This window comes from Ambystoma mexicanum, chromosome 10 (genome assembly GCF_040938575.1).
Source record: "Ambystoma mexicanum isolate Mex_15411 chromosome 10, UKY_AmexF1_1, whole genome shotgun sequence".
In the NCBI taxonomy this organism is placed as follows: Eukaryota; Metazoa; Chordata; class Amphibia; order Caudata; family Ambystomatidae; genus Ambystoma; species Ambystoma mexicanum.
This window is the reverse complement of record NC_090932.1, coordinates 1165151511-1165175732: the sequence shown is the minus strand read 5'-3', so window position 1 is coordinate 1165175732 and position 24222 is coordinate 1165151511. Positions and strand designations below refer to the sequence as shown.

General features: G+C 46.6%; 1 protein-coding gene across 1 annotated transcript in view; it reads right to left on the bottom strand.

Moving 5' to 3' along the window:
- GPAT2 (glycerol-3-phosphate acyltransferase 2, mitochondrial) overlaps window positions 1-24222 on the bottom strand; it is a 2680481-nt gene that overhangs the window by 1783488 nt on the left and 872771 nt on the right. The window contains exons 8-9 of the mRNA XM_069619102.1: window positions 19023-19162; window positions 18332-18431 (exon numbers count right to left, since the gene is read on the bottom strand). Coding sequence (XP_069475203.1) covers window positions 18332-18431; window positions 19023-19162 — 240 coding nt within the window. The remainder of the gene's footprint in view (window positions 1-18331; window positions 18432-19022; window positions 19163-24222) is intronic.

Here is a 24222-nt window from a genome sequence, read left to right as displayed (position 1 = left end):
CACTTTATGATGGTCTTGCTCATGTCCCACCTTGCTAGAACACTGTTGGGATGAAAATGAGCCTATCCCACCCCACTAGGCGCTTCCAAACATGGCAAACACCATATGAAGTGATATAACACACAAGGGGGAGCAATCCGCATCATCGGGCAACATATAATGGCCTTGCAGCGTTTAGAAGAAGAGGTGTAGCGCTAGAAAAACCCTCAGTCCCCGACTCCATTTTGTATTAGGCCCAGAATGGATAAGCTGCATGCTTGCACTGTTCATGTTCCTGGCTAACAAAGCCCAATTCTTGTCTAATACGTCAGCTCCACAAGAGCTCCATTCCCATGGAAGTCCACTGCCCCCTCGTATCTTCAGTGTTGCGAATATTTAGCATCTTTCGCCAGAATGTGCCCTGCATGAGCGTGAGACAACACCTGGCTCTGCGCTGCATCCATTCATCTCCACTAAAATGGCAGCAGGCCTCTGACCCTCCCCCCCCCACCCAGCCAGGCCGAAGCCAGCCTCACCACTGACTCGACCCCCACACCTTTGCATTCCTTGACATACATGCGGACCCCCCGGTCCCAACGCTCATCAAGTGTCCGCAGGAGATCCAAGTATGCACGGCTGTATTTCATACAAATAACACATACTCCTTGTAACTCGAGGTTCCAGGGGGGATAAATTAAAGATCAAACCCCAGGGTGGATACCTCGAGTGCGGGAACTGCAGTATCAATGAAACCTGAATGTGTGGGTCAGCATGACTGTATTTTATCCTCCATTTTACTTGCCACCACTTCCCGTGCCACCCAGGTGCCTGCCACAAAAGTTAATATTCAGGGTTAGCATGTTTAGCTTAGATAGAAACAATGGGCCTCATTACGGGCCCGGCGTCAAGGCGGTTACCATGCCAGTGATACCGGCGGGTTGCCGCCAGACCCTTAATGATTTACCGGCACCTGACTTCCCGGTAACACCAGGGGATTACAACCCAGGGGGACTGGAAAGTAAGGTGCCGGTAAATTGTCCATATTGCCATAGCGTCCGATAGGACTCTATGGGAGTGGGGACCACGGAAGCACCAGCACCGGTAATAACGGTGCCGGTGCTTCCGTGAAAACTCTCTGAGCGAGTGCAGTCCCGCTACTGCAGAGTTGTAGTACGCCGGTCCCGAAGCAATGGTGCCGGTAAGCTTACCGGCACCGCTGTTTCCGGACCGGCAGGCTCAGAATGAGCCCCACTGTGTTAATATGTGACCCGACCTTCACTGCGAGGATGAGCCCAGCTGACGCACATGGATCCTGATCGACAGGGGAGAACCAACCAATCACTGTCTGGCATCCCCTATGGCGTAGGCCCATGCGTAGGGTGCCTCCAATCAGCGACACCCATTGTATACCCTATGTATGACGTTTTCTGGGTTCTTAAGCCCATGTTCGTGACTGTAAGAGTTAGAACGCTCTCGAGCAGCAGAGTCCTGATATTTGTATTCTGTACGATTAAACCGTGTTATCCTCTCCTGCCCTATTTCCCTAGCAGGTTGTCGTTATTCGGGAGTGTGCACATAGAGTGACTTGCCTTCATTTGGGGACCCTGATGTGATTCCATAGCTACTGCACTTGCGGCAGTATCCAGGCGGCCTCTCCGGAAGGGCCGTGCCCACCTACAGTGACCAGTCCCCTAAACGCGTACACAGACATGGCCCTTGTGGGTGTCATCTTTGCAGAATTCCCGCCTGCTCGTTGAAGCGGGGTACGGACCCAGGGACAGGCCCAGGCCTGCTGTGGATTCCCAGTGAATCGAGGCTTTCGGAAGAACGCAAACACTTGAGTATAGCCTGCAAGGAATAACAATGTTCGGGCAGAGATGTAGAGCAGTGAATGAAAGTAAGAGCACAGTTTGACCTAGTGATTGTGAAAGTGTTTTTGTCTTGGCCATTTTTTATTCATTTTAGTTTTTAAAAAATATTGACGAATAAGGGAAAAGACTACTGGAGCCTCCCCGAGGAAGGGGAAGAGGGTGGCGCCACGGTGCACTGTCTTGACCAGAGCGGGAGATTAATACAAGAAGAAATTTAGTAGCTCCATATAATTAGAGAGCTCGGGAGAAGTAGTGGTGGTTGTTTTAGCTTATTATTTTAGCTTATTTAGTTAGTGTATTTTTCACATGTACGGAGGAGGCCCAGGAGGGGCTTGTATGGAGTGTGTGTGTGGGCGAATAAGAGGAGTGTGAAGAGAGTGAAAGAAGATGCTCTAGGGGGGAGAAAAAGGGAAATTAATGTCTTTTCGCTATGAACATTTTGACAGTACTGATTGACCACACTGGTACGACGAGAGTATGGGTTTTAAGGTAACATTAGGCGAATTGCATTTTTGGCCTTCATTGGGGAATAATTGTGCAAGAACCTTTCTGACACGACGCTGACCGAGCATCATCATGGGGACAGAAACGCCCCTAGACCATACATGTAAGGGTCCCCCATTGTATTGTGACAACATCAAGAAGTACCATAATCAATGGATGACGGAGACCAAAGGAGAAGGAATGTCCCACTCTTACCCAGAGGGGGGGGAGGTGTCCTTCGATAGGTGTGCCTTAGACCACATGTCCACATACTTGACTGCAAGATATAAAGGTAGACCAATACAAAAGAAGGGAGATATTGGACCTCTGGAGAATGTTCGAGGAAACAGAGGCCCCTGAAAGGGATGGGATGACTCCAGATAATGGGAAAAACACCAATACCAAGGAGAGTGGGAAAACGGGAGAGTAAAAAGAAGGGAATTTATCCGCTAGCTACTGACCAGCAGAAGGGTACACTAATCCGACCTATGTGTCTGGGGGAACCATGTTGGCCGCTCCCAGCACGGCCCAGCCCCCACCGTATATTGCACCCCCTGAAGTGCCCACTCATACAGGGGTGAGCGCGAGAGACCTTGAAGTAGTATTGGCCACTACCAGTACAGAATTCGCCAAATTAAGAGCAGCTTGTGAAACAGCACGGGCAACAGAGGTTCTGATGTTGCCCCCAGGAACACCTCCCCAGCATCCTGTGGATGAGTGGAAGTCCAGTGATTTCCTTTACAGGATTGACAGACCCCCCATAAGAGGAGTACGCGTAGAGCGCGAGGGAGAGATGGATAGCCTGGGGTATGGGAATGTGCGGTTCGGTAGAGGGGATGAGGAGTATTGAAGTGATTTTGAAGATACCGAAGGAGCAGAAGGAGGGGCTGAGCAAGCACCCACGACCACACCAAGAGTAGAAAGCCTGTGGGACGGGAAATTAAGGGAACGGTTGGGAGGATCGCATTGGCCAAGAAAAAGGGAAGTGTTGTAAAAAGTGGCAAAGGAAAAATGAAATGCTCTTAATTCATAAATGTGCACATTATATCCCCTGGGCACAAATGGACAAAAACAATCTCCTCAAGGCCCTCCTCCAGCTCACCGCAGGTGCGGTGAAATTGATTTATGCTTTTGAAAAACACACTGCAGGGGTGTCCCTCACTCTAGGGGACATCAAGAGCCTATTGGTAGCAGCAGTGGGGGAGCAGGCAGAGACAGTGTGGCTCAAAGCGGCGTACCAGGGAGTAACACTAAGTAACGATGCCCATGATGGGGCCTCGTTTAATAAGATCAGAGCGCGGGTTTGGGAAGCACTGCGGAGGACTTTCCCGCACACCCCCGATTTACAATTGATAATGCAGCGCACAATGGGGGACGAGGAAGACGCTGTGCAGTATATGATGATTATATTCTAGGTTATTTATAACGCGCTTAATACCCAGACCGGAGGATCGAACCTGTGGTGCTCACTGTCTTCTTGCTTCCAAGACCTGCATGTTGCCCCTGAGGTATCCTCCTGAGACAGTGCATTCTTAGGGTTCATGAGATGTGGAGAGCAGAAACGGGCAGCGCCTGGGGCCAATCAATGTGGTTTTATTTTATTGTACAAAGAGGGCTGCCTAAGGTGGTGCAGAAGGTGCTCAATAAGATAACTGGGGTGGATGCAAATGGTTGGTCTGAGATTCAAAGCATCAAAGTACAGCATTGTGGAAAGAGCAAAGAGCGCTAAAAAGAAACTATTCAGAGACGACAGACGGAGGAAGTAATAAACTAGTGATAGTAGCAGTGGTATCAGCAGCACCGCCCCCAGAACAGATGGAAGAGGAAGGGTATTCCTCCATTGCCACACAAGCAAGAATGACAATGGTATGGGCAGACAACGGACGGGGACAGTTGGGAGGAAACCAACACTTTTCAGGGACCCAGTGGGAAGGAGGGCCGCAACGAGGACAAGGTGGGTTCCGGGGGCAGAGAGGAGGGGGATTCAGTGGACAGGGGGCAATGGGGTGGCGAGCAGAGGCAGTGTTGGTCATTCGGGAGGTGGGGGTACTTTGAGAGAATGTCGCAGCAGACAGGGAGGAAACTACATTTACAATCAATGGATGCCTCCACCCAGGGAGCCCACGAGGGCCCATTCAGGGGTCGAAAAATATCCCATATGAAATACTAGTTAACCAGTTTCAGCATAATAGATCCAGTTCTCCATTTTCTTCAGGACTTGGGCTGTAGCAAATATGGTCACAGTGGGTAGTTAAAAAAGACAAACTTCTAATTTCTTGTCTCGAGCTCCATCTATCTTGATCGGGGAGGGCATCTTGATTAAATTGTGGAACGTCTCAATTCTTTTTTTCAATCTCTAGAATGGGGGGGGAATACAGATGGGGACTATCAAACTGTATCTCATGTCGAATGTTTAATACTACAATTTGTTTGTCAAATCGTGAGGCTTACCTCGCTGGGTGTCTTGTATGAGTTTAGATGATCAATACTCTGTATCGTCAGAGATCCTTGGAGAAATCTCTTTTGTCCATAACCTGTTGGTACATGGTTCTTAATTACTCTTCTCTCCTCTAATGTCTATGCCATTTATTTATTCCCAGATGGTCATTTAATATTGGTCATCTGTCGACAAATGTATTCCGATATACTCAACCCCATGGTTGTCTTCTTGTTAGATCGATATCACAATTTCGACAGGTGCGTTATCCTTTGTGAGGGTACTTGATTGTCTGCTTAGGGGCAAAAGTGTTTATGTCTTATTCTTAGGAGAATTTTTAAACACATTTACATACACATGCTTTTTGTGTCCCCCCCATATACATAGGATAAGGTTCACTTGTAAGTTGCATCTCTATCTCTGATTTTTTATTACATTTGTCTACGGTGACCACCACATTTTTTCACAGAGTTTTGGTAATACATTATAAGTTCTTTTTATTTCTTAGATCGCATCTGTGCATACATAAATGTGTACAGACAGTTACTTGTTCAGCACTCCAAAGCGCAAAAGCAAGGATCTCTCTGCTTGTTTCGTTGTGGAGTATGTCTAAGATGACAACCCAATGTTACCACAGTGATTCGCATCTCAGACCTTCTCCGACGTTGTATTAAGAGCTCTACTAATTCTTGCAGCGCTTCTAAGCTTACACAAATTTGCGCAGGCTGAGTATAACTAGCCACAATCTCTCACCTTGTTTGGTTGTTTTCACTGAGCACTTGTTCGGCTTCTTTCTTGAATGGCGTTCCGGCCGCCATCTTGAGAGGTCCAGCTTTTTACGTGTTTTAACACGTGATCCCGCATACAAGGGACATAGTTGTCCTCTTTTTGTTTTTATTATTTAAGTTGACGCTCGTGTTAATCGTGACGGCGATCACTTTTATACCTGGACCAAATTATGCCTCCAAATGGATCACATTGTTTTTTAACGGTTTCAAATGCAGAATATCTGTATATATATATATATATATATATATATATATATATATAGTGGCTTAATACAGATATTTTTAACAGTCGAAAAGACACCGAAAAAGAATACGCTGTATCTGGATTCAGATATTATTAAATAAATGTAATTGGCATCAAAGATCTTAATTTTTAGGGAGGCACTTATGTAATTCCTAAGTCCAATGTAGTATACCCCAACCAGGTATATGCCTATTTTCAATAGTGGCCATATCGACATTGAACATGGCCAGGGTCATCTTATTTCATGGTTTTTGCTCTCCACGACAACTGGAAATATTTTGGAGGTTATTTTGTTTCTAGGAGCTAGATATCTGCATTGTACATACAGAATCTATCCTGTAGACATCATGGCGCAGCAGTCTAAGTTGTGATAGTATTTACTAACTTCTACAGAGATTTAAATACATCCTATCGCTCCTTCAATAGTTAGGGTAGGTCTTAAAGGACAGCTAGTGTTTGCCAGCATATTTGCTTGTTCAGACCCTCCAGGTGGCTTCTAAGTCTAAATATTGTCATGATGCCTACCCCCCGGGGACCCAGACCACGTCCAGCAACCCCGGAAGCAGGCATCAAGTTATCCTAAGCAAGCCCAACAACCCCTGCTAGGGGCTATTTGGGTCCAGTCCTGGTGCCTATGGCGCCAAGCTCATATGGAGAGTCAGTCCTGGCGCCATAGGCGCCAGGCTCATAGATTAAAACTTACCTGATGCAGACCATGCTGCAAACTTACCTGATGCAGACCATGCTGCAAGAGCTCCAAGCCAAAAAAGGCTTGGAAGTCTCCTACTTAGGGACTATTTTTTACTCGGGCGGGGCTGGGGAGGAATACTTACCTGGGACTACTTTGGAAGCTATTTAAACCGCGCCCGGAGAGCAGCACACGCTTCGCGTTATTCTGCATCCAGTAGCGTAACACTCACCATGCCTGCAAGTCTGCATCCAGCCTTCTGCCACGCCCGCCTCGAGTTTGGAGCTCCTAGAAAAAGGGAGAAAGAAGGAGAAAAGGTTAGAACAAGAGCAATACCTTTAATCCTTACCTGAATTCCCGATCCATCGCGCCTTCGAGCTGGAAGAAAGAAGTTATTTTATGCGCGTCGCCTCGCTTGCTGCAGCGCCGCGCTGAACTCACCGGCCTTCGCAGCATCTTCATATTCCACCGCATCCTCCTGCATGTTCCCCCCGCACTCCGGCGCCTACGGAGAAGACAAGAACAGCAAGGTGAGCCAAGGGAATACACAGAGGAATATTAGTTACCCCACCATAGACTTACCTGATTTTACCACCGGGGGTACTATTCCTCTTCACGGGTCGGCGCAGCTTCCACTGCATCTTTGCCGAACCCCGGCCCCTAAGGGGAACAAAAGGACAGCAAGGTGAAACAAAGGGACTAACAAGGGGAACCCTCCTCACCACAAAAGACTTACCTGATTTTACCGCCGGAGGTATTATTCCCCAAGACTTCATACTTTCTCTCAGCGCCTGAATAAGGGAGAAAGCAACAGGTTACATATTGACATTATTTTATTGAACTGTGTTGGAAAATACAAATCCTTACCAGAATACTACCGGTTGCCACAAGGAACTCTTAATTAGGGTGAAGATGCAACCTACAAGGAATCGGACAAGAGTGAAAGTCAGGCATTTGAACTCTTACAAACTTTATACTTACGGCGTCTTGCCGGGAATCTCAGAGTCAATATTGTTCTGGAACTCACCAATTCCTTCGAGCCAGTGAAGCAACTGGTTATCAACGCGCCCCTGCGCTCAATGCAGGATGGAGAGCTCATCTTTTCAAACCATCAGGTGAGACTATAAGAGGGGACATCAAAGGCGATCTGTGGGGAGAACAGCAGGGGTGGGAGGATTTACGCTCAACTCCTCGGGTGGTTAATTCCCTTTCTCCATTTGCAGAAGAATATTCCTACGGGCCAAGCAAACGAAGCTAGGTGGGCCAGTCCAGTCCGTCATCTCAGCCCTACGCGTCACATTGGTGGTGACCGCAGCTGTCCAGTTCCGATCGACGCCTCTGTGGGAGCCAGGTGAGCGTAACAATATACATTATTGTTCTCTTAACAGAATAGCGCCCAGATTTCTTCCTCACTTTGGTACTGCTACTTTCTCTAGTACAGTCCAATTTATGTAGTTCTCAGAGTGGTTATTTAATACAAAATGTTCTACAAGCGGGTTAGCCTTTTTCTTCTAATATTAGATCTGTGTTCACAGATTCTTATTCTGACAGCTCTAGCCGTCATGGCCGCATAGTTTTTTCCACAGGGCCACTTGATCAAATATACCACGTTGGTGGTATTGCAATTTGTAAATACTCTCTGTTCCCACAATGTCGTACAAACCATGTCCACAGTTGTGGAACGTTTCGTATAGAGGCAAACCAAGCACGTACCACATGGTGCATGTCCTATGGCTTTGGATTGTTGCCATAGCCTTTGTTGATTGTCCATTTCTTGTTTCTCCTCTCTGTATGTGTGTACCACAACATCACCAATGTTTCTCCTTCTTTGGATCGCGAAAAGTGGGATACTTTCTTTCCCCCAACATTCAATAGATGCCACAGTTTCCTGATCTCTGTCTTGATACGATTAACTATTGGCGAGTGACTAAATACTGCTGTTATTTGATTCTCATGCCTTTTCCTTTTTGGATGTTGAGATAGGGTAATTTCTCTGGGGATGTTGCAGGATCTCTTTTTAGCATGTCGTATCGTCCTTTCTGGGTAATTTCTTTCTCTGAGTTTATTGCCTGTGCATCGAATTACTGCCTTGTGGTGCAGTTCCGTCTAAATCACAGGAATTGCCCGAAGGGCATGTTCTCCCGTAAAGTTCTTTGATGAAAGCTGGTAAATTCTAGGAGGGAGTTCTTGTCCGTCATTTTTTGGAATACTGTGGTTTCTATGTTGGTTCAATTCCTGGTTAGTTTAAGGTTTAGTAAAGTCGCTGTGTTCTTACTAAATTTAGGCTGCCTTTTAAGAACGGATCCAAGCCATTCAACCAGTTCATGAATTCATTTAGATTCTCCTCTGTTCCTTCAGAAAACATTAGGATGTCTTCTATATGGCGACGCCAGCTCAGGATGTTACAAATGTAGGGGTTTGATTCATGATAGATATACCTCCTCAAAGTCAGCTATATATAAGTTCGCCAGAGATGGAGCAAAAGTTGCCCCCATGGCAGTTCGAGACCTGTTCATAATACCTATCGTCAATCATGAAATCATTTCTCGTTAGTGCTATTTCTGCCAACTCCATAATCAAAGTGATGGGCATTTCAATAGGGGGTTGTATGGCTCGTAATGTTTTTTCAACCACTCGCAGTGTCTCCCCTTGTGGAATTTTTGAATACAAAGACTCAATGTCCATGGTGACTAGGTAGATATTTTCGATTGGTAAATTTAAAGTCTCAAGGTGTACCAGAACCGCTGTAGTTTCCTTGGTGTAGGACTTCATCAATTTCACTTCTTTTTTAAGGAACGAATCCACATATTGGGATAGTGTGGCAGGATGCCCTTATGTATCTTGGGTAAGGAATAGAAGGCAGGACATCTAGGGAATTTCGGGCAGTGAAAGTCTGCTTCCTTAGTGCTCAAATGTCCTTCCGACAGTGCCTCCTCAATTATTGGGTCAATGAGATTTTTCAAGGAGCTGGTAGGATCTGTAGTCGGTCTCCTATAGGTGGTTCCATCCTCAACCTGTGCGTTTACCATAGTTTGATATGCTGTCTTATCCATGACCACTATGGTCCCTCCCTTATCTGCTGATTTTATTACGATGTTCTGATTTTCTTGAAGGCCTTTTAATGCTTTGTTCTCAATTTTACTCAAATTGAAGAAGGGACTGTTTTCCTCTGCTTCTATCGCTTCAATTTTTTGTAATAACGCCCTCTCGAACGGGATGGATTCAGTTGTAATCGAATTGGGGGTGGATAGAAAGTTGATTTATTGCAGAGACTAGTCACATCATGTGTGGTGCCGTATGGATTATTAGCAAAATGTTGCCCCCTCTTGGCTATTGTTAGAGGACCACCCTATTTCTGTGAGTGATTTGCAGTACATTCCACCACACTTGTGGACTACAAACCCCCATGATGTAGGTATGTTAAAGGAAGTGACACCAGTAAAGACAACACTTAAACCAGGTGCAATACTCCAGAGGTTCAGACAATACCCCTTGTCGAGAGAAGCAGAGGAGGGAATTCAAGAAAAGTTGCAGGCTCTGCTACAGCATGGGATTATAGTGCCTTCTACCTCACCATGCAACACAGGGCTATCCAATCAAAAAGGCAACGGGGGGCAGTTGGAGAATGATTCAGGACTCGAGACCCCTCAACAATAATGTACAGAAAGAGTTTCCACTTGTTCCCAATCCGGCATCCATTTTGTGCAGAATTCCTAAAAAAGCCACCCATTTTACGGTGGTCGACTTGAAGAATGTGTTCTTCTCACTGCCCCTTTACCTGGATTCACAGTATCTTACAGCATTTACCCTGGGAGGGAAAGTGCTACGGACACCGTAGCTTACCCCAGGGGTACTGCGAAAGCTCCAGTATTTTCAATAGAATAATGCATGGAGATCTAGGTAACATACAGGTGCCTAGCATGATTATTCAATACATAGACAACCTACTCGTCTGCAGCAACAGCGAACAGATCTGCCGAAAAGATTCCATTGCACTACTCCAGTTGCTAGCAAAGAAAGGGTACAAGGTGGGAAAGATAAAGCTCCAGTACTGTTTATTGGAGGTGCTCTACTTGGGGCAACTCCTCTCCAAAGATGGCAAGAGAATAATTCCAGACAGAGCTGCTGCGGTGCGTGCCACTCCCAAACCAATAACAGTGAAAGACCTGCAAAAGTTCTTGGGGCTCTAACTATTGCAGGGCATGGATTTTAGGCTACGCGGCATATACACGGCCGCTGCTGCAAGGCCCCAAGGAGGCACAGAAAGAGAAACACAATTCAGTAGACAACAGAGGATAACAAGCTTCAATGACCTAAAAAGTGATTTCAACAGCTCCCGTCCTAGCCACCCCTGACTACACACAGGAATGGTACCTCTTCTCTCACTCCGACAGCACCCTCATGACAGCGGTGCTCACACAGAAGAGTTATACGTGCCACAAAACTCTGGCTTATTACAGCGGCACAGACTATTCTGTCATGCAGGGACAGTTCGCTTACAAACAAGCTCTCGCTGCCGCAGCCTTTGCTATTGAAGAGTTCCACCATTATTATGGGGTGCTCCGTAACATTGTACATTGAGCACTCACTGTTTGCAATATTAGATTGATCAAAATCCAACCTCACCAAGCAGAGAGCATCTGCACATGAAATAATACTGTCCAGTCTCCATGCCTCCCATGCCCATATCCATATCCATGTGGTGCGGTGTAGAACAGCAAATACACTGCAGAGGATATGCAACAACATGATTGTGCAACGTATGAAGGGGAAGGTGACGATATCTCCAAAGTCAAAGACAGCCCCCTAGAGGAAGGAGACATACTCTTCTTTGATGGGTCAGCATCTATTGACCAGGACAAAGGTGAAAACATGTAGTGGCAGCAGTGTTGCGACTAAAAGAAGGGAAATATGAAACACTCATAATGAAAATATTACCTGGGCATTATTCTGCACAGGCAGCACTTGTCATACTGATAGAGGCCCTACAGGCTTCAAAAGGGTGCCGTGTGAACATTTATTCATACTCTGCCTACGTCACCACCACGGTTCATGCAGGTCTGTCTCGATGAAGGAGGGGGTTCAGAAGAGTGGATGGCTCCCCAGTACACCACGCGGATCTATTGAACACATTGATTTTGGCCCTCACAGAACCTTCTGTAGTGGCGGTCGTTAAATGCGTTGCACACACCTAAAACACAGATAAAATATCATTGGGAAATGCAACCGCTGATGCGGCAGCAAAAGCAGCAGCATACCCCCCAGTACTTACGTTAGTAGAATATGTCCTCGCCTCAGCAAGTACGGCCCAAACAACAGATGCATGCACAGCCCTCCCTATAGCACAGATTATCGAACTGCAGCACAGGGCACCCACGCCAGCACAAGATCTATGGCTTAGGCATGGGTGCACCCATCACCCACAGATCTGTGGAGACAGCAGGCAACGGGAAAGTAGTGATGCCCGCTGAACTACTCTACAACGCATTTGAACAGTTACATTTCCCACCTCACAGCTCAAAACAACACATTGCCGCAGATCTTCAGGAAGATTGGTTCATTCCAAATTTACAGGAGCACCTGACAAAAATGGTGGCCCAATGTACAACGTGTCAAGGGTTCAGTACAGGATTGATATTAAGGACCCTGAGGGGGACATTACCCCGCCCTGTCGGTCCCTTCTGTGAGCTGCACATTGACTACACAGACATGGGAGAAAGATGCAATGGGGCAAGATATCGGATTGTTGTGGTGTGTCCATGTGCCCACTCTGATGCCAAGTGTGCTGCAAAATTTCTTGTCAGAGAGGTTTTCCCCCCGATGGGGAGTGTGCGATGTGCTATGATCGGACAATGGGACACATTTTTTCAATGAGCTATTAAAAGAGGTAACTACCCTATTGGGGATCAAACACAAAATGTGCTCCATTTACCACCCACAAGCGAACGGAAGAGAAAATAAGCGGCCTAATCAAGAGTAGACTTTCCAAACCATGCAACACCCTAAAAAACAATTGGGTATACTGTTTACACCTGGCACTATTTCATTTGCACACACAACCAAGCAAGGACCACCATCTGTCCCCCCCACAAAATAGTGACTGGCAACGCATGCAAATGCCCCTGTCGCCATTAAGAAGGGCATCAGGTGTTCGTAGAGCAGCCACAATCCTGGGGATGAATTTAAACAATACCCAGCAACTCACACGTGCAATAAGATGCATCTCAAAACAAATCGCACCGCCTCACACAGAGAACAGAGAAACTATGACTGCCCGACTGGCCGATACCGGCCTACCCCAACCCTTGTTGCCCAGGGAATGGATATATGTCAGAAGTTTTGTGCAAAAATGGAACACCCCCAGGTTCCATGAACCCTATAAAGTGGTGTTCTCCACCCCTCTTACAGTAAAAATAAAGGGGCTGAGATATTGGATATACGTCTCTGATGTTCAAAGGGCACCAAGAAACACCACACCAGCCACACACTGAAAATTTCATCACTACCTCGAATCAGTAGCTCTATGCCGACCCTATCTGTGCATGTGGAAATTAAGTAACATGCATTGCTGCTAGAGCATGAGCTACAGAAACTAAAAATGCTCTCTCTCTCTTTCTGCTCCTCCTCGTCTGTTTCTTTCTCTCTCACCCACTATCCACATCCCTTACCCCCTCCCCATCCCATTTTTTCCTATTTCCTCAGGTGCAACAATGATGGAAATGCCACCAGTGAGAGATTTGTCGAATGTAGATAGTAGTAGGAGTAGAAATAGTTTTACGAGAGCCCATTTCATACTAAGCATTTATTGGGGAACATATTTTATCTGGGCTGGCCATCCAAAATGGAGTGTGGGGGTCGGGGGGGGGGGGGTAAATGGACTTGGGATGGACACAAATGGACCTGGAATGGGAGCACAACCTTGAACATCACAAGCCTACATCGAAATAAAACAAACTTGTTCCTAAATATTACTACCTCGACCTTAAACGTAACTGTAGGGTCACCATTGTTTCTAGCTCCATCCTTATGTACTCTAAAATTGCCAGAACGACCCAGATGTCTACCCCCTCCCCTCATACAAGAATACATTCCAGCCCAAATCCGAACCCGAATGAATGGATGAATGAAAGTACACCAGTAACGGCATATGAACTGTCTACCATGTCAATTAATGTAACAATGTAGAACAGCACTTCTGCAACCTGTAGCGGCTCCCAATCCACAATATGCAAGAGTATAATGTTTGAATTACTAATGACAAGTGTAAAACAATCTCTAGGCAATGCCAACATCAGCAGAGATGCAATGTCAGTGGGAAGAAAGCCCACGTTGCGCAGTGACAGAAGGAAAAAACAAACACGCCAACACAAATATAATGCATATCATTGCTTAGGATTAGATACAGTGGAAGATCTTCGTCATCCTGAACACTTGAACAGTTGGTACTCTGACATGAGTGCAATGGGAAGGCGAATGACTAACGGGAGTTGCTACATTTGTTCCTTAATATTGCATGCATCTGGCGCACCCAAGGTCTTAGTTCCACAAGAAGTACCCATGACAAAAATATAATGTCTAGTTCATCTTGCACTATGTAGCATCAAATGCACGTCAGGCACACAACGTCCACCTATAACTTATCGATCCAGATCCACGAAAATACAACACAAGTTTGAGTACCACCAAGTGCTTCAAAGAACCACACCTCCACATTGAAGGAAAAAGATATGTTAAAGAGTGGCAAGAAGCAACGTATTTGTGCAGGGCAGAAGGACTCATGGGGGGGACTGAAGACATTGCAAAGTTCATAGCACAGCCTGTAAACAAACATGGGCAGAACACATCACAAAGCTGACATGGGTCACTGCCCTCGAGAGGCCCATAAGGATACGCCCACCAAAATCAAATGAAATTTGTTTTTTCAGCGAAGGGACAGCTGCGGTTGGATCAAACTCACAATGCAATAGAACTGTCATGATCACTGACCTCAAGAAAGGCACATCTGACCTAATGGACTATTACTGGATCTGCGGACAACAACTTCCCGGCATTCACCGGTACTTTGCGTCATTCCCGAATGGCTCTCTCTGCTGCTTTCTTCCTTGCAAGTCAGCGGACCAGCACATGCGAGCCCCACTCGCATACCAGGGCCTGCCTCTCACACGCTGGTAGCTCTGTTGCCTCAGCGAGGACAGGGACGGCGTACTTCTTCCTCCTGCAAAGTTCCACGACACGGAGGCTCCCTCATTGGGCTGCTGGCCGGTGTCCTGACTCCTCCACAGGTTCCACCACGGATGTCACCTCCTTGAAAGGGCCCTGTGCTGGTCTCTCACCCACAGGCCTCCCTGATTCTGAAAGTACTGTTCTCTGGCTCTCATTTTATACACCTGCAACCCCCTAACAGGTTTTGCATAAAGCTTGGGGGAAAGTTTGGTCAACAATAGGGAAAGGTGGAAACTATGTCTCACCTGCAGGTGCCCCACTCTCCATCTCTGAGGACCCTCCACCCAGATGATCCTCCCTCGCTACTCCACCCCCAGGCTCGGGATCCAAGAGCGATGGCCTTTCCCTGGCCACCTGAGAGGAGGATTCACGGGGAGCAGAAGTGAGGATGCCCTCAGGTTCCTCACAGAGTCCATAGGATGGTTAGGTCTTCCAAAATGATATTGTTTAGGATTCTTTTTTTAGAACAAAGCCATCAGAGACAGGAGGTGTTAAATATGTCCTACATGTATATGAAGTATGAATGGTATTCTGCTCAGAGTGTTTTGCTGAAAGGGGTTTTTGGGTCCTGCAATGGGAGGGATTTGTAAAGTGACAACAAGTCATTACGAATTCAGGAATGATGTGGCATTGCTCTCTGGGAAGGGAAGAATACTGCAGCTCTCCTGTTGGGGTCACTACCTTTCCCCGATAGCCGTCTCCTCCCATGTAATCCTGCCTCATGATAGCACCAGGATCAGGTAGCAACTGGCGTCCCCTGGCCAAAAGGGATGAGAACTATGGCTGGGGATCAGTGAGGACTCCACAGGATTCATCACATAACACAAACACACTCATGCAATATGACAGTGGCAAAGTGAGGAATATAAAAACAGAGTTGCCTGCAAAGCAAGTGGCAGGAAAGTGCGGAGGAGGCTATGTTGGTCCTGGTTAGGCCGTTTCATGCCTTGATTTATGTGGCCTGACTGTTTGCGCCCCTCCCTCACTTGCTTCACATTGCACTTTTCCCCCAAACACTAGATATATTGATTAGTCACATCACACTGCAGGTGAACAGCAGCAAGTATGCCCTACTCTACACACACTAACACCATCTGAAGTTCACACTCTACACACCAGGTTTTCGCATAGCCCTTAAGCAACACCCAACTGATCCTCTCAATGCAGACCTCATTAGTAGTAAACTGAGCAAGACACCTACACCTGGGTCTTCCTTCTGTAAACACATACCCCAACTGCCCAGGATAAAACACACCTAAACATATACCAGAATGCAGAGCCTAGTTTCTTCCGATTTAGATGCATCAGCAAAGCAATCCTGCACTGCACCCATAGCTCCTACTAACCAAACACACCCCATTTTCCTGCAGGTCACAAAGCCCCAAGAGACCACGAAGAATGGCAGTAGTGTGCTACATAAAACCCAATGTCATAAGAGCTAACAGGGTGTTGCCATCTAAAGACAGATGCTGAAATAAAGAGAACTTACCAACCATTGCATTGGTGGCAACTTCTGATAATCCAATGAGGGTTACAGAAGAGCAAAAGGAAGTAGGCAACTGAGATTGCAATTCGGTGTCAAGATATTCTGAATGCAGAAATGCAAACCACAGAATCTGGTAATCTGTTTTCTACAACATATTGTTTCATTTTATCAGAAAGTGAGACACCTGATCTTTACTGGATACCTAGTTTTTATCCACTAATAGGGCATCACAGTAAACTAGAGAATCATTCATTTTGTAAACCTTTTTTGTAAACCTTTGTTAATTGTATTGTAATACCAACAGCTAGTATTTTTGTGAATACTTATGTGATTTTCTTTTTCCAATGTATTAGTAATAGAACCTTTACTGCGCATGATAGCTACAAGGTATTGGCAGTAATTCCAATAAAAAGAGATGGCACTGTTGATGTTGAACTATTCAAAATACCCAGTGATTTGCAAATGCATCAAATATTGTTAAACTCCATTGAGGTGGTGAGTTGCAACAAGAGTGAAGAGCAAGATTAACATCCCCCCTGAAATACCTGAAAACAACTGTAGGTCACTACAAACAACACGTTACGTATCTTACGGTGATTGTTGGATCCAATGGATATGATGTCTCATCTGCAGATGTCCAGCCTGCAGGCTTGCATCTCAGAAATCGAGGAGATTCAGGAACTACAGGGGGACAATGTTCTTGGTGGCCTGAGGTGAATACAGAGAATCTGATACGCAGACTTGCACAATCTGATTTGCAGAGTATGTTGGAGGATCCCCAGTTTTTCTGCTGAAATGGGAAGCAGGCAGCATCCTCCATCTGGACACGTGGAGCCTTTAGCTTCACACTTAATCATTTAAGGTTTCAGGACCATGACGTGTTTGAGGGGTGCTGGCAAAGGAGGGAGTGCAGTTAGACACTGTGAGGGGATACCTGTCTGTGCTTTGTCTTTATGCAAAAGCCAGAACAGGGCTTGGGCTTTGACATACCAATTGTGATCAAGTTCCTGAAAGGACTAGTAATTCTTGATCCTTCCCTGCTGTACATTTAGGCAGGGTGGGACCTGAACTTGGTCTTGGAACAGTTGAAGTCTCTGCTGTTTGAGCACAAGCATATCTGTGATTTAAAGTTTCTCACTTTGAAGACTCATTTCATGGTGATCCATTACATTGTCTAGGAAAGTGGGTGACAAAAGTCAAAGTGACCCTTCAGGTAAAGCCTACCTGCCTGTGGTCATCAGTGAGTTTTGCATAAACCAGTCTATACAGGGTCCGGCCTTATTTCTGCCTCCTCGTCCTTCCCAGTCAGAGGAGAGGCTACATAGGCTTGGCCCAAGAGAAACTATCCAGGGGGGTGGTGGAGGGATCAAGCAGCCTTCATCAGGATATGTTACACAGTGGCCCACATGGCCCCCCCAATGGGATCTTGGAGCATTCCACAAGGGGGGTTGTTGCATGTACTGCTTTCTTAAAGAGGGTAAAATGTAATGGAATCTGAAGCGCTGCCACTTGGTAGACTCTGAATACCTTTGCAAAGCACTACTGCTTAGAACAGAAAGAAGGGCTAAGGTCTTGTAGGGCAGGGCTGTGGTGTACCACACCTTTGAGCAAGCTAGTTATATTTTACCTGGCACCTCAGTGGCCCCTTCCTTCCTCTGTTGATTTCTTACTTGGCTTTGCAGGGATAATCTTTCAAAGAAAATGAATCTGTAGAGGACTTAGAATCCATTACAATACCAAGTTATGTATCTTATAGCTAATGCTATTTCTGATGGCTATGATGTCTCCTCTACAAATTCCTTATCTGCCCCTTCCTATCCTCAGTCACCCAAGAAGGCTCCCGGTCCTCTTGTGGGAGGATGTATCCGGGAAACTGGTGTGCGTGTGTGCCACTTAGACCCGGGACACAATATCTTCCGATGTAAGCCGCAAGGACCCCATCAGAGCACCATTGGTATAGGTGGTGCGAATCAGGGCAGTGCCAACTTGATTTCAAATTTCCCTTAGGCTGGACATTTCAAAGATTAACGAATCCATAAGAGGGGGTAGTATCCATTAGACCGTCCATTTTGTAAAACATACCCCTTCGCCCCACCTTTGTCCAATTGCTCTGCAGAAACATTTATACTTACTGAGGCAACCACAGCTTTGGAGAAGGCTTGAGAACTGCCTTTCTTGTGGCCTTTGGCTTCAGCCGGAAGGAATAATACCCCCAGGCGCTTCAAAATTGCCCTATGTCAAGGAGAAACAGAACAGAGTCACTGCTTGATCCCCACCTTTGTAGCCCCATTTTAGAGCTTATATGTAAATATAATAGTCCATCCACAACCTTCACTTTAGTTCACCAACTTCCACTCAACGGGGTCACAGAGAGCAACGATGATCACTTAAACACAAATATTGATAACAGAGAGCAGAGATTCCAATTAGAATCATGGTTTCTTCCATGAGCATTTCAAATCCATTCATTTTTAGTTTGTACCATCTCTTCATGTCCCATAACCTGGTACAGGGTAAGAGAAAAAGAAGCAAATTACTCCTCACACACCACACATCTGGTATCAGGGCAAAGCCAGAGAGCATCCGTGCATGAATCCGTCGTCCTCTAATGCAGTTGGATAGTATATAACACCAAACCCTCAAGATGTTCCCTAGGACCATACCTGGGGCATAGTCCCACCTTTCATACTTATTTCTGAGAATTTAGATAGAGAACACTGCATTTTCAGAGCAATCAAAAAGATAATATTGTCTGGGCCTAGAGTTAGACAGTGTAAACAATTATCCTACCACATTCTTCAATAAACTGCTCAAACAACTTACCGAAGAGTTGGAGCGGTGTATGTGTCCCCCCAGGCCACACGAGGCAACCCAAGATTCTGGGAGCAGAGGATGAGTGACAGGAGAACACCATCTAGCTGCGACTTATGTGTAGAGAGAAACACAAGGGGTTTCCGAGAGCTCTGAGGACAATAGAAAAACAACGCCATGTAAGCCATATCACATTCAGTTTGCTTGCAGAACTGCCACACTTGCAAGGAGATCAATACAGGAAAAGAAGAAATTACTTACTGGTAATGTTCTTTCTAGGGATTTTTCTTGAGCAGATTCCTAATCTAATGAATAGCCCTCCAGGTTCAGCAGCTTGGAAACTTTTGACAGGGGGCATAGTGCAACTCGACATTGCCGGACGACTTCATCATGTCTCGGCCGCACCTCTACTGGACTCCGGACGTGACGTTGGTAGTACATATAGCATGTCACTACCCTTCCACACCTCAGTTCCCCACCTTTTTCCAGATGCTCACCAACCGTGCGGAAGAATCCAACGGGATTCGACTAAGACTAGACAAAAAACTGATTTGATTCAGTTACAAATACTGTAGGGCAACGTGCCAGCAGTACTCATTTAGGATTGGGGTTGAGAGCCTGAGATCCAAATGTTCGAGGGAGAAAAGAGAAGATTATTTTTCCAAAATAACCTTCGATCTTTTCTACCCTGAACATTTCAAACTTTGACCCCGCACCTACCCACCCACCTACTTACTTTGTGGCTGCTGACTCGCAGAGTCCCTGCAACGCCTGTTCCTTTTCACAGATTTTTGGGGGATTTTTGGGATGCTGCGGGGGACACCCTTGCAACTCCCGCTCACAATATAGTGAGCAAGGGTGCGGGGGAAACCCCGGCAGCCCTCCTTTTTTCTCATTTTTTTTTTGCTTTTTCAGGATGCCTGCGGGGGACACCCCGCAACCCCGCTCACAATTTAGTGAGCAAGGGTGTGGGGGACACCCCCGCAGTCCTTAGCACTGCAATTCGGCCAAATAACCCATTCGGTCTAATGAACTCGGTCATTTTGGATGATTCCCTAATTTATAAACAGCACAATCCTGCGCCCTTAAAAAAAAAAAAAGTTACAATCTTTTGTCGTTGTCCTACAAATGAAGAAAAACGAAAAGTGGAGACCAGTACACTTTTATAGAGGGGTATGCTGGGAAGGCGATTAGGCATCTGCAGGAGAAGAATCCACTGCAAGAACATTAACAGTAAGTAATACCTCCTTCACCGGATTACATTCTCCAGTAGATTCCTCATCTGGTAAATTCCCAAAGCAGTAAAGCATACGACGGCGGATATATGAGAAAGCTTTGCAACCCCGCTCTTCCCAATTGACCATCAGCCCTAAGAGCAATGTCCATGCTGTAGTGTTTTGTGAATGGGTAAAGCAACGACCACACCCTCGCAGATCTCTTTTTACTGGCACATCACTTTGCAGCACAGAAGAGGTTGCCAAGCCCCTAGTTGAATACGTCCGTAGGGTAATTCGCTTCTTACTTTCTCATAGCATTCTGCGATGCAGAGGACTATCCAATGGCAAATCGTCTGCTTAGATACCACCAGACCTATCCTTGACTGCGAGAAGGCAATGTATAGCTGATCATCACGCCTGAAGTCAGCTGTCCTGGCCGTATAGTAGCTTGATGCCCTCTTCCGGTCGAGCCTGTGTAGTCTTTCCTCTTCCTTGGAAGGGTGAGGTGGTGGGTAGAATACCGACATCTCAATGTTCTGCGAAATATGAAACTCAAACACGACCTTAGGTAGGAATTTTGGATAGACGTTAAGCAATACTTTCTCTCTAAAGAAATGCAGAAATGGCAACCTGCAGTAGAGACCCTTACAGACATTGCTGATGTGATGGCCACCAAGAAAGCCATCTTAAGGTTAAGCAACCTAATAGAAATAACCTTTGAACGTGCCTATCAGAAGGCCTGATGAGGCCAAGGACAGAAGGAATTCCAAAACTGTGGTAGTGGGGTATGAGAGTCAACACCACACCACAACTCCTAACCTACTCCTCCCTTATAAAAGCGGGGGTGGGCACACACTGCTCACCCAGCCCCACATGCCACCAGTTCAAAAGGACACTTGGATAGGTGGGGACAACCAACAGGATAGACAATAAGGGACAAATGCTGTGACCAAAACTACACCTGCTACAGGGCTGGGGAAGTAGCTGATATGAGCTAGATAAACTACTGGGGCCACACAAAAGAGCTCCCACTACACAGCATGCCTGTAACTAAGCCGTTAAAGTAGAGTACCAAACACACAGGATAACCATAGAGGTTGAGCGCAGAAATGCAAAGACAGTGGTATGAAATCGACAAATACTTGAAAACCATTATAACTGTACCTTAAAATTTCAACTTTCCGCATTAACAACATACAGAAACTCACACAAACACCTCTCTGCCTGCACAGCAACCTGCACGCACTTCACCACATTGCAACAACATACTAACACATAGCCCGCCACAACAGCATATGGGAATTCTGGCACTGATCAAAAACCGCACTTAAGCTCAGCGAATGGTGCAAACAGAACTGAAGCAGCCAACAGGACATCACAACTCTCACTTTCCTATTTCCACTACACCCTACTAACCCCCCTCCCGACACCCTCCTTTTCGGATCCACCAGAGTGCCTGGGGACCACAGCAGTGGTGACGGTGCACAGTCCAAATACCTTTAACATTAACAACATTAACATTTCTCATCCTCTCAAGAGCCATGCATGAACATTGAGAAAATCACCCCCCTTTCCGACTGGGATAGGAGGTCTGTCCGCCAAAGAAGCCAGAAAGGAGGGCAGATGTCCATTTCCAGAAGATCAGAATACCATGTTCTCCATGAATTTCTATGCCAGCCGAGGTGATCAAGATCATGGTGGCCCGGAACCTCCTCAACCACCTGAGATCCACTGGGATGACAGGAATCAGAGAAAACACCTAGTAGAGGATGAAGACCCATTTCACAATGAACGCTTCTCGCAGTGCCCTGCTCACAGGAAAATCCCTCAAAAGGAATAGCTTGCACTTCGCGTTGGACCTGGTGGCTAACAGATCCACTACAGGGCGAAAATTCTGTAAGAACTTTTGGGAACATTTCCCATACCGTGCTCTGCCTGCTTGGAGCATAAGCCAATCCATTCTCCAACCCTGCCAGGTGAGCTGCAGAAACAGCGATCCTGTTCTCCATCAGCCAGAACCCCAGTTGCATGGCCTGCCTGTATAGGGGCTGAGACTGCACCCTCTTTTGCTTATGAGGTAATGCATGGCCACTGAGTTGCCCGTTAATATCAGGACATGTTTCCACCTGAGGGATGGCGCGAAAGCCATCAGGGCTAACCGGATTGCTTGAAACTCCAATCTGTTGACGTTCCAATGGCAGTCCACTGGAGACTAAAGGCCCTTCTCTTGCAGAACCAGGTAGTGAGCGCCCCAGCCCTTCAACCCTCCGTAAGTAGCCGTGCCCATGGCCAAAACGGTTCCCTGGTCATCATGCTCCCCCTGCTGGCCCACATGAGAAGTTGTTGGCCACTGACATCGACACATTGAGGATGTCCGGGACCATTGATCCCTCAAAAGCAATTAAAAGGGAAAGCATCCATGGACTGGCACCAGAAAAATGCAGGCGGCCATTTCGCCCAAGAGGCAGAGGGAGAAAGCTACTGGCAAGCTGTCATGGTTCTGAAAAAGCACAACCATCTGTCTGACACTGGTGAATCTTTCCTCAGTGGGGAAAGCCTTTGCTGCCCGGGTATCCGAAACTGCTCCTATGAATTGGAGCTTCTACGCGAGTGTATCATGGGACTTCTTGAAATTAATGGAGACGCCCAAACTGTGAAGCAGTGATCCGATTTCTTCGAGCTGCGCCGATACCCGTTTCAGAAACCTTCCTTGGATCAACCAGTCATCCAGGTAAGGGAATATGTGGATGTCGGGTGAGGTGAGCTGCCACCAGCTTGGTGAAGACCCTGGGCGTGGAGGTTAGGCCAAAAGGGAGCACTCTGAACAGGTAGCGAGTGTCCCCAATGACCAATCTCAGGAACAGTCTTTGCTTTCAATGGATAGGGACATGGAAAGAGGTGTGCTGAAAGTCCAGCGACACCAGCCAGTCCTGGAATTGTAGAGCCTGGAGAATTTACTTCAAATCACCATCGTGAATTTGAAAATAATGAAAATACCAGACTAACCCTCTCTCTTTAGGCGATACCTCTTTCACTCCACCCTTTAAAAGCAGGGTTCTCCGTTCTTCCTGCAGCTCCTGTTTCAGTTGCTGGGGAGGCTGGTCTGTCCGGTGGTCTCTTCAAGAAGAGTAGGCAATACCTCCATCTGACGAGCTGCAAGGCCCAAAGTCTGAGGTTATGTCTTTTTACCTCCCAGTACTCAGGGACCCTCCCTCCAACCAGGGACATGTGTGTGGAGAACTCAAAGCAGCTTAACGGTGCTGCCACCCCTGATGCTCGCTGCCAAAGTCAATTGGACCCAAGAAGCCCCCCTACCCTTTTTGGGAAGCTAGCAACCCCTCTGCCCCTACTTGGCCCCCATGTCACTCGAAGAGAAGCCAGGCAGGGTGCTGCTCATCAGGATCCAATCCATCAGTCTTCAGGCCAAAATTCTGCTCGCCATCGAACAATATTTCCAAGAGCTTGGCTTGTACAAAGGGGGTGGGGAGGACAGAGCTGTGGAGGTATGTTGCTCGCCTAAGCACTGTGGCAGAAAACAAAAGTATTTGTTTATTTATTTGATAGAGCGCACCAAACCCTCAGGTAGCTGGGCGCATCATTACAGGTATACTTAAGCTTGGTTACACAACAGTAAATATGGTACATATATACAGGAAATACAAGAATTACTGCCACATTGGTTACAGGAGACTGGTGGTCACAAAGTATTACAAAATTCTAGTCAACAGGTGCAAGGTAGCAAATACCATGAGATCGGACAGGCCTGACAAACAATAGGTAACAAGTGCAGTCATGGTACGAGTGCAGGAAGAGCTGGATTAGGGAGTTGAACGCAGTCGGTTAGGAGTCGTCTGTTCGTATCCAGGTGAGGACTTTCCGTCTAATTCTGGAAAAGGTTGGTCAGTTCTGAGATCAAGGGGGAGGGCGTTCCAGGATTGTGCGGCAATGGCCGGAAAACTGGAAGCGCCAGCTATAGTACTTTTAAATATTGGGAT